General features: G+C 36.9%; 1 protein-coding gene across 1 annotated transcript; it reads left to right on the top strand.

Moving 5' to 3' along the window:
* Positions 1 to 290: 290 nt before the first annotated feature.
* Positions 291 to 1,222, top strand: LOC135139120 (terpene synthase-like). Its single transcript, XM_064069230.1, has 5 exons — positions 291 to 374; positions 428 to 554; positions 616 to 761; positions 813 to 915; positions 979 to 1,222. The coding sequence occupies exons 1-5, from the start codon at positions 339 to 341 to the stop codon at positions 1,206 to 1,208; spliced, it is 642 nt and encodes a 213-aa protein (XP_063925300.1). The 5' UTR covers positions 291 to 338; the 3' UTR covers positions 1,209 to 1,222.
* Positions 1,223 to 11,604: the final 10,382 nt, after the last annotated feature.

Here is an 11,604-nt window from a genome sequence, read left to right as displayed (position 1 = left end):
GTCTTAGATAATAGCACGACCTACCGACCATATTCTACAAGCGGGACCAGAAAATCGTAACCTTTTGAAAATATTCGTTTGTTCCTTTAATAATTGGATTAAGAGTCCCCACGACGCAGTGAAAATCTGTGCCGACTTTAGAAATGCGTTACACGATGCGACGATTGTGTAAGTTCAAGTTGTACTCATAGAATTCTTTACAATTTATTTAATGAATTTTCTGCAGACTAGATGATATTCAGGATGGAACCATTCTTCGTAGAGGACTTCCTTCAGCACATATGGTTTATGGAATTCCGCTAACGATTCGTGCTGCATTGCACAAGACTTTTCTAATAATGCAAAATTTACTATGTTATGCAGAAAATAGGAAGGTACCTAATGTTGAAATTTTTGTGCCCGTTTTATACTTTCCGTTCTCATTTAGGACATCGCCGTTGATGATTTTATTACGTTGGGGATTAGATTTTTCACTGGACAAGGAATGGAAATCTATTTTAGAGACATTCAACAATGTCCAACTTTTGACGATTACAAAGTACAAGTTCTTGGCAGTAAGTAAAATTTTTGTTTTCTTGTACATGTCACAAATTAATTTTTTGAAATCGATTTTAGAATCTAACGCTGTTTTAAAGTGGGGAGTCCAGATGTTAGAATTCTGCGCCAAAAAGGAGAACACCAACTTTAGTGAAGATCTATACACTAAAATAGGCCTCGTTCTTCAAATATATGACGACTACCTTAATTTACACAGCGCTAAGGTCTGGAAATCATTTACAGTTTTTAAATTGTGTTTAAAATTGTCGTTTCAGTACGCCACAGTTCGTGTCTTCTGTGACGATCTTGACGAGGGAAAATTCACCTTTCCTATGATTCATGGCATTCAAAGTCACCCGAATGATCATCGGCTTTTGGGTATCCTTTACGCACAATTCTTTATCCAAGATTACGTTCTATTTTCTTAATTCTCCATTTTAGATATGTTAAAACGAAGACCATTGGATATGGAAAGTAAGAAACTTTTTGTCGACATACTGGAAAGTTTTGGAAGTTTCGAGTACACGCGACGGGAATTGGAAAAGTTGAAAATTGGAATTTTGACTGATGCAGACAGTATGAATATGGGAAAAAATCCATATTTGGAACGAATTCTGGAAGATGTGTTGGGTAATTTGGAAACGGAAATCTATTACGATGGTTGTGACTAAAATATACATATACATGATTCCTTAAAGTAGTGGTGTTTAGGAAAGAGTGTTTTCTATGTATTTATTTCTATATAATTTTTAAATAATGTAAGTTTCATGAATCTTGTGTTTTGAAAATGTAAGTACTACAGCTAAAAATTGGATTAATATATTTATTTTAATTCATAATTGGTGAAACCTTAAAAGAAATTAGGAAAATATATTATTCTTATACACAGACATTATGGAATTCCTTTCTTTAAATTCAACATCTTCTACATATGTAACTTCTAATTCTTAGAAAAATTATATGTAGATCGGCCAGGATATTTACCGAAACAAGTCAACGGGAATACTTTACATCGGGAGAATGTTACGTAGACATTTGTTTGATTTGAATGAGTTTATCGCGGTATTTTGAAGGTCGTTTCTGAAAACACTGTTGCAGTTGTCAAAGAAACAAAGTCGGGAGTGAGTTCTAGATACATATTTTTTGTTTGGAGATTTTATTGGATTTTAAATGTTTTTTTTTTAATTTCTTTTAAACTTTCATATTATTTTAAATTCTGGTTTTATTTCAAAATGTTAATAATTTCTTGTTAATGTAATGGAATGTTTGTTAAAGCCCCAAGGTGAATTGTAGAGATGTTGTAATTTTTCTCAAAATATTCATATCAAAAATTTGAGTTTTTCTCTTCTAATATTTTTTTTCGTATTTCCGTGTTTTTAAAGCCGAACTTTTGCTCAAAATCGTAAAGCTTTTCCTAATATAGTTTTCGTTTTTTTTTCCCAGATGTTTTTACTATTTTCAATGTTTTGTCAAAATCTGGACGTTCCTTCTTACGATATTGATTTTGTGTTGAAAAGTGGATTTTTCTGTTTCTCACTTGTTAAAATTTTATTCGTATAAACTTTGCAGATTTTCCTAGTAGATTTTTCTGTTTCTTGTTTTAGATTTTCGCCTTGTTGTCATTTTTTCAAAACCTGTGTTTTTAAGCTGCACTTTAATCGAAATCGTGAACGTTTTCCTGATATATTTTTTGTTTGCTTTTTTGAAGATTTTATCGGATTTTGATTGCTTTTTTCAAAATCTAATTCTTAACATTTTTGTTAACTGGTTTTTTTTGTTCTCATTTTTTTTGAGATTGTCATGTTTTAAATTGTGGGTTTATTTCAAGATGTCAAATTCTTGTTAATATAATTGAATGTTTGTGAAAGCCCCAAAGTGCGTTATCGACATTTTGCAATTTTTCTCAAAATTTTCATATCAAAAATTCAACTCTTTCTCGTCAGATTTTTTCTTTTTTTTCATATTTTTGTGTTTTTAAAGCTGAGCTTTCCGTTAATATCGTAAAGATTATAACCTCTTATCTTCTTTTTACGCCGGTGCTACTTTCGGAGAGCGGGTTCTTCTCGTGGTGGTTGCACTTACCGTGGATTCAACTTCGTTGCTAAACTCTTCCTAACCAAAAATAATAGGGCGCCACTCAGTCGTTATGGTGGAAAGGAGGGTTGGGGGGACTGAGACCACCCAACTTCACCAATGCTCTTTTTATTTAATATATAATAAATTAAATCGACTAATTAGGTACATTATAAAAAAACTATCAAAAAAATGTGGTGGGCAGGAGTTCGGTTGGTTGTAGCGTTTAGCAGTCCATGAACGCGGTTAATTTACCTCCAGGTTGGCGGTTCGACAGACTTACCAGGATGACAGGATGACACCTCTCCTTGACACTAACTCTTCACCCTTTTTTTAGTGAACAACGACACCCTAAAACTTCCGTGTCTTTTTCTCTCGACCTTCTCTCGTCGCCGTCTCAAAACCCGAAAGCCACGCTCTTCTCGAACCTTCCATCTCCTACCCCCCTACTCTCTAAATTGCGCGCGCTATTTAAATTGTGGTAACATTTTCATGTTACACTACCCCCCTCCTAAAAGAAAAAAATATATGACGTGCAACGAATATATTTTTTAACAAAAAGAAAATTCCGGAAAAACCTCTAATGAAACAAAATTGCAACACCTTATTACAAAAAAAATATGTTGTCGGGAACACTTTCGCTTTCGTCCTTATAATTGGGTAACTTCGCGTACCGAACGGTTAATAACATAGAACGGGTATTAACTGAAAGTCATTTGAATGACGCGGTAAGATGAAATGTCACAGCCGGGAAAAGTCACAAATTGGGTAGGTCGCAAATCGGGTTTCGAAAATCATTCCAACAACAATGAAAACAAAAAGAAAAAAAGAGAAAAGAAAAAAAACTAAACTGAAAATTGAAAATTGACAAACCGAAACTAAAACTACTAACCTTGGGACTCGACATCGGAATCTTCGGCCGAAATAAAGGGCTTCAAGTCCTTTATGTGCCAAACACCTATATTTGCGTTGGATTCATCCACCAGCTCATAAGCAAGCTTAGACAACTTTCTCCGTACCGTACACGGAACATAACGCGGTGCTAGTTTCTGGGCGAACGCTTTGGATGCGTTGGACAGTACTTTATTCCGTTTCCACACTCGATCACCGACAAAGAATTCAACATCGCGCTTCCGTAAATTGTACGTTCTGGTGTTCCTAACATAAGCCTTATTCAAGCGCTTCATGACCCCCTGAAAAATACTTTGAAGACTCTCCAAGTCTCTAGCGTACTTCTCTCGGTCGTAAGCTGTAAGAATATCGGGATTGGTACAGACTTTCCCGTAAAATTCTCCGGTACACGGGACCACGCGTCCGAAATTTAAAAACGCTGGACTGAAACCAGTAATTTCACTAACAGCGGTTCTAATGGCATATCCGATCTTCGCTATCTCGGCATCCCAGTTTTCGTGGTTACCCTTAATATAGCATCGAATCGCCGTCCCTATCACACGGTTGTAGCGCTCCACAGGGTTTGCTTGTGGATGATACTTGGCTGTAAACCAGATTTTTTGGACTTTATACTCCTTACAAACTCTAATAAAATTCTTTCCGATAAACTGCTTACCGTTATCTACCAATATGAATTGTGGTACTCCATATACTAAAAAGACTTCGTTTTCTAAAAAATGCACAATGTTAGGACTATTAGCTTTTCTAAGAGGACACATGACGACGTATTTAGAGAACCAATCCACTATTACGAACAAGTACGTGAATCCCTTCTTCGATCTTGGAAGTGGCCCAATTAAATCGACTGAGATAATTTGCCAAGGAAACTGAACGATCTTTTCTTTCCCCATAATCCCCGGACGACTTACATTTGGAGCTTTCTGAGCGCTGCAAACTTGACAACTCAAAACGTACTTACGCACGTCTCTATTGACTTTCGGCCAATAATAATGGATCTTAAGTCTCGATAGGGTCTTAAAATAGCCTAAATGAGAAGAAGTGGGCTCATCGTGACATAATCGCAATACCTTAACGCGTTGACTTTCTGGAACGAATAATTTCCACTCTGGGACATTGCTTGTCAGATTGATTTTGTTCGGAAAATATTTAAAAATAAATTTACCCTCGACTTTCCATGATAAGTATTTCTGTGGATCGTCAAGAATGGTCTTTCGGATAGTGGCGTACGCTTCTTCAGTATCATCCACGGTCACATCTAAATAGGTATCGGTATCGACAGAACTAATTTCGGCGGGAAGACGCGATAACGCATCCGGAACAACATTCAAACATCCTTTCCGGTGTACTAAGTCAAACGAGAACTGGTTTAGCCTAACGCTAAACCGAGCTAGTTTACCGACGGGGTCCTTCATTTTTTTCAACCATAACAAGGAATAGTGATCAGTTATCACGGTGAAATGTACTCCTTCAACATAAGGGCGGAATTTTTCTAACGCAAAAACCACGGCAAGGCATTCACGTTCGGTCACGCTGTAATTGCGTTCCGTTTTACTTAACGATCGACTGGCGTAAGCTATAACCTTTTCTTGGTCTTCGATGGTTTGGGTAAGCAAACCGCCCAAACCCGTATCTGAAGCATCGGTATGGATCGTAAAATGTTCAGAGAAATTTGGACTGGCTAAAACAGGAGCTGATACGAGTGCTTCTTTAAGCTTACGGAAAGAGAGGTCAGCGTCTTCATCCCACTCGACTTTTTGACGTTTGCGCTTTCCCTTTAATAAACGATTCAACGGCGCTATCAAAGACGAAAAATGCGGCACGAAGCGGCGGTACCAGGAACACATTCCTACAAATCGCTTTATTTCAGTAGACGTTTTCGGCACCGGATAATTGGCCATACTCTCAACCTTTTCGGGATTTGTACGGAGCCCTTGCTGATCCACTATAAAACCCAAATATTTTAAAGACGGACGAAAAAATTTACACTTGTCTAGGTTAATCGAAAGATTCGCCTTCGACAGACGTCTCGCTACGTCGCGTAGTACGGACAAGTGCTCGTCAAACGTTTTCGACAATATAATTAGGTCATCTAAGTATACGAAAACTTGCGGCTCTAGTTCTGGACCGAATAATTCATCCATTAGCCTTTGCAAAGCTTGAGCTGCATTAGTGAGCCCGAAAGGCATCACCGTAAAATGGAAAAGACCACGCCCTGGTACGGCGAATGCTGTTTTTGGTTTCGACGATTCTTCCAACGGTATTTGCCAAAACGCTTGTTTCAAATCTACCGAACTGATATATTTCGCGTCACCCAGCATGCTTAATATCCTATCTACTAAAGGCAAAGGATAATTATCCCGCACGGTAACCGAATTTAACTTTCGTCCATCAAAACATACTCTAAATTCCCCAGTAGGTTTTTTAACTAAAAGAATCGGAGAGGACCACGAACTATTCGAAGGCTCTATAACCTTAAGCTTCAACATTTTATCAATCTCACGATTCAATTCCGATAACATATACGGAGACCACCAAAACTGTCTCTGCTTGAAGGGAGTCGCGTTTCCGGTGTCAATACGGTGTGGACTAACTGTAGCTCGACTCAGTTGATCGGTGTAATTCAACTTTTTAAATTCCCCTATTACTTCTTTTATTTTCTTTCGACTATCCGCATCAAAATCCGTAGATATTAACTGATCGATATCCGAATTTAACTCTGTTGATGCTTCTACTGCACCTACGTGCGATACTTTTGGCTGCTTTCGACCATTATTTAAACCCGCACTTGAAATTTCATAAGAAAATGTTCGAAAGTCCAACTTTAACGCAAAAAGTCTGCAAAAATCACTCCCCAAAACTATTTTATGTATCAAATCAGGTACTACATAGAAGAAAATTTTATGACGCCTTCCTTGCAACCCAATCTCCAGTTCCACTGCGCTTGCAACACAGTGAGATTTTCCATCTGCGGTGATCACGGCCTTTAGCTTGGAAGGAACCATATTTATATGACATCGCGGTTGTTTAAATAAATCTAAACCACCACGTCCGATAATACTGCAATTAGAACCAGTATCTAATAACCCCTCGACAAATTTACCATTTAATTGAACCGAAATAAAGGGCCTGTTATCCCCATCCCTTTTCGAAAATGTAGGAGCGACTTCCCCCTTTTTAGGACTAATACTACTCTTATAAAATTGACGCACAAAATTAACCCATTTGTTCCAATCATCGCGAGTCTGAACAAAACTTTTTACTTTAGAATAGGTAGTACCGAAACGATTGCTCCGATCAGCGTTGACCTTGCGAAACTTTGGAAACGACGACCGGCCTAAAAATCGTGTTTCCGTTACTCGTTTCCCGAACGACATTTTGGACAAGATACTACAGTCACGTTCCGCAGACCACATTTGTAACAAAATTTCACGCGCTTGGCCACACAATTGCGGTAGCTATGATTTGGTTGTCGGCAATTCCAACAGATCAATAGGGTCTTCCGCGGATCTTCCTTGCCTTGTTTTACTTCACCCTCACCGAAAGGTTGTACATCTGCCCTCGACGGGACCACAAAATTAGAAATTTTCTCGTTACTGGATTTTTCCTTAAACGTATCCCGAACAGGTTGTGTTTGTACACCAGCCAACTCGGCTTCCAACAAACACGACTGCCGACACGGAACCTTAGATCTCTGTCTCAAACTAAGCATCTGCTCGATTTTCTTACCGATCTTAATTAATTCATCTAACGTTTTTGCCTCCGCGATCTCTAAATGATTCAAATATGCTAAACCCAGATTTCTTTGGATTACTTTGACTTTAGTGATTTCTAACGGAGCACGCGAAAGGCGCGAGAAAAGTGTTTCCATCACTGCTACGTAAATTGATATGGACTCGCCCTTGCCCTGCATTCTATTTTTAATATCATCCCATAAAATATCGTCACAATCACTAGGAAGAAATTCTTGCTTAATCGCGTTCACTAACGAATCCCAATCTACGTATTTATGTCTAACAGCTCGATACCATAATAACGCTTTTCCGCTAAACAAATCAACTGCTGAGTTATACAAATCATCCTTAGTGGCATGTCGGGCCTGACACAACTCGTCAACACGTTCAAGAAATTGATTAACCCCTACACCTTGGGCTTCACCGCTAAACGAAATTCCCCACTTGTAAATTGGTACTAATTTAGTATTGACAACTGGTGGAAGCGACGGAACTACTGACGGAAAAATAACGGGAGCAACCGGAGAAGACGCTTGCGGCGATGCGGTGGTCTCTACCTTATCATACAATTCGGCCTCGAGTAGCGCACACGTTGCATGAGATTCGTTACGGAACTCCACCATTTCTTTAGCGTCGTGTTCGGAAAGATTGTCAGGAATTTTAATTCTAAGAACCCGAAGAGTCGCATGAGCAATTCGCGTTCGCAACCGTTTAAATAAAGCATCTTGAGGAGAACCTTCAAATTCCGGCATCAACTGTTTAATACTATCAATCGTACTATTAATTGATTCTACTTCCTGCTCGTAATCAAACTGCGGGTCTTTATACGCCAAAATTAGTTCTAGTGGTCGACCGATGTCTTTATCAACCGAACGCTGCAACAACCTCCGTTTATCATCACTACCACGCTTGGTTACAATTCCCCTTATACGCAACTCATAATCGAGCTCACCTGCTAGTAAATACCTTGCCTTAAAAGTGTCGTCCATATTAATATCACCAATGTGAAATGGTTACAAGACATCCAAAGCCAAGACATACAAATTCGAGATGTACAAAGTCAGGATAACAAAGTCAGGATGACAAAGTCTAAAATGCAGAGTAATTAGAATTATGTTCGCACGATATCATCAACAAAATGTCTGTCACCACCTATTTCATTACTTGGGCTGCTAATTGCCACACCACCGTACCATACCTCAACAAACTCCTATGATCTTATAGAATTTCACAAGTAACGAAGTCGAACCAAGTCGTAAATCCACCTACCACTGTCAATACCGCATCTGGCCCCACGTTACGGCGCCATTTTTTGTATAACCTCTTATCTTCTTTTTACGCCGGTGCTACTTTCGGAGAGCGGGTTCTTCTCGTGGTGGTTGCACTTACCGTGGATTCAACTTCGTTGCTAAACTCTTCCTAACCAAAAATAATAGGGCGCCACTCAGTCGTTATGGTGGAAAGGAGGGTTGGGGGGACTGAGACCACCCAACTTCACCAATGCTCTTTTTATTTAATATATAATAAATTAAATCGACTAATTAGGTACATTATAAAAAAACTATGACTTGAAATCAAAAAAATGTGGTGGGCAGGAGTTCGGTTTGTTGTAGCGTTTAGCAGTCCATGAACGCGGTTAATTTACCTCCAGGTTGGCGGTTCGACAGACTTACCAGGATGACAGGATGACACCTCTCCTTGACACTAACTCTTCACCCTTTTTTTAGTGAACAACGACACCCTAAAACTTCCGTGTCTTTTTCTCTCGACCTTCTCTCGTCGCCGTCTCAAAACCCGAAAGCCACGCTCTTCTCGAACCTTCCATCTCCTACCCCCCTACTCTCTAAATTGCGCGCGCTATTTAAATTGTGGTAACATTTTCATGTTACAAGATTTTCCTGATATAGTTTTCGTTTTTTTTCCCAGATGTTTTTACTATTTTCAAAGTTTTGTCAAAATCTGGACGTTCCTTCTTACAATATTGATTTTGTGTTGAAAAGTGGAATTTTCTGTTTCTCACTTGTTAAAATTTTATTCGTATAAACTTTGCAGATTTTCCTAGTAGATTTTTCTGTTTCTTTTTTAGACTTCCGCCTTGTTTTCATTCCTTCAAAACCTGTGTTTTTAAACAGCATTTTAATCGAAATCGAAATTTTTTGTTTGCTTTTTTGAAGATTTTATCGGATTTTGATTGCTTTTTTCAAAATCTGATTCTTTAAATTTTTGTTAATTGAATTTTTTTGTTCTCATTTTTTTTGAGATTGTCATGTTGCTTCAAATTCTGGGTTTATTTCAAGATGTCAATTTCTTGTTAATATAATTGAATGTTTGTGAAAGCCCCAAAGTGCGTTATCGACATTTTGCAATTTTTCTCAAAATTTTCATATCAAAAATTCAATTCTTTCTCGTCAGATTTTTCCTTTTTTTTTTCATATTTTTGTGTTTTTAAAGTTGAGCTTTTCGTTAATATCCTAAAGATTTTCCTAAGTTTTCGTTTTTTTTGTATAAACTATTTTTCCTATAGAAAAATGTTCCTAAAACTCCAAAATTTCGATTTTTCGAAGGCCGATTCTGGAAAAACTGTTGGGGTTATCAAAGAAAGGAGGTCGGAAGTGGGTTCTAGAGGTCGAAATCCACAAGACAATGTGTTAAGTTTCGAAAAGGAACAAAATTCAGTCGAAATTAGTACATGCTAAGATAAAACTAATTTTGGCAAATCACCATATCCTCTAAGAAAATAGAGGGTAGGTGGGCGGGGCTAATACTTGCCAAGGTAAGACTGAATATTAAGAGTAGTCACTGGAATGAAGAGAGAGTCGGTGGGCGGGGCTACTGTTTGCGTATAATTATAAAACTCTTTAGAAAAACCGAAACTCAGCTCCGCCCACTTCTTGTTTTCATTTCACTAACTTTGATTTTTGTTTCGTTATTTTTTCAAATATTCGATTTTTCAGTGTTTATTTTTTTGTGTTTTCATTTTTAAGATATGCGACTTTTCGAGTTTTTATTTAAGAATTTTTCAGTTTTTCAATTTTCCAATTTTTGGATATTTCAATTTGTAATTTTGCAATTTTTTTATTTGCAGTTTCACGAGTTTTCAATTTTTCGATTTTTATTTTTTTTGTTAGTACTTGCTAAGATAAGACTGATTTTTTGATTTGTAATTTTTCAATTTTTTTTTTTTTTAGTACCTACTTGCAAAGGTAAGACTGATTTTAGCTAATCACTAATCTAAGAAGATAGGGGGTGGGTGGGCGGGCCTTAATTTATGCTAAGATAAAAGTAATTCCGGCAAATCACATACCCTCTAGTATTGGAAAAATTTCACTGTTAAAAAAGTTCTCAAAAAATTTTCAAAAAATTCAGGGATGTACATAGATCTGGACGTGCTGATTTCAAAAATATAACGTTTGTATGTTCATCGAGCAACATTTCCAAAATGTTCAGTTTTAAATTCTAAAAATTTCGATATTTCGAAGGCTGATTCTCGAAAAACTGCTAGAGTTATCAAAGAAACGAGGTCGGAAGTTCCAGAGCTCAAAATCTACAAGAAAATGTATTTAGTTAACTTTGGTAAATGGAACCTAACTGCAAAATCGATATTTCTTTGTACAAATTTTCCAATTTAAACATGTTTTAAGTATCCTGTTGTGAAAAGAAGTCTACACATATTCGTATACAAAAATATTATTGAATTTCTTTCTACAAAATCCACACCTTCTACATATTAACGTAATAAGTCTATTTGGTACGAAGTCCATTTTCAAAATACGAACCGCTAAATACACTTTCAAAATTAAATCGAACAACTGTGAAAAGAAAAATCGAAAAATTGCAAGATTGGGAAAATCTGATAATCGGAAAGTCAAACATTTAAAAACTGATTCGTTAAAAACTGGACAATTGAGGATTCGAATAAAAATATAAAAATTATATACTACTATGAAAATTAAAATATCTATAAATAAACTGAAACAACGTAAACGCAATCCTGTTTTTTATCGTTATTTGTAAAGAAGATACGTTAAACAGATAAGTCAGAACTACATTAAAAACACCACAGCAAACCCAGAGCACAAACATTTTATTTACAAATTATAATAAAAAACTTATCTTATCGCAATGCACATGCACCGGAATTACTTAATATTTCCGTTAGGCGTTTATCGCATTAATTTTTATTTCATTGAATAGCGTACAACAATATGACCAAGTTAACAAAAACATCTTTTAAATCCGTTAGTCTCGACTATGTTAATACTTTAATCGCCAAACCATCTTACACTCAAGAAAACAACAAATTTCTCCCTGAAAAGAGTGACTGACGACCGAGAGACAATAATATAAAAAC

The sequence above is a fragment of the Zophobas morio genome, unplaced genomic scaffold (genome assembly GCF_036711695.1).
Source record: "Zophobas morio isolate AGI-343-1 ecotype UQ-CSIRO unplaced genomic scaffold, CSIRO_AGI_Zmor_V1 ptg000030l, whole genome shotgun sequence".
Classification (NCBI taxonomy): Eukaryota; Metazoa; Arthropoda; class Insecta; order Coleoptera; family Tenebrionidae; genus Zophobas; species Zophobas morio.
The sequence above is the reverse complement of the archived record's forward strand: the minus strand, read 5'-3'. Positions and strand labels throughout refer to the sequence as shown.

Excerpts from the sequence above, each read along its gene's own strand:
- LOC135139120 (XM_064069230.1), top strand. The coding sequence starts at position 339 with ATGCAAAATTTACTATGTTATGCAGAAAATAGGAAG. Across the intron at positions 375-427 it reads GTTATGCAGAAAATAGGAAG|GACATCGCCGTTGATGATTT; the intron begins GTACCTAATGTT and ends GTTCTCATTTAG. Across the intron at positions 555-615 it reads CAAAGTACAAGTTCTTGGCA|AATCTAACGCTGTTTTAAAG; the intron begins GTAAGTAAAATT and ends AATCGATTTTAG.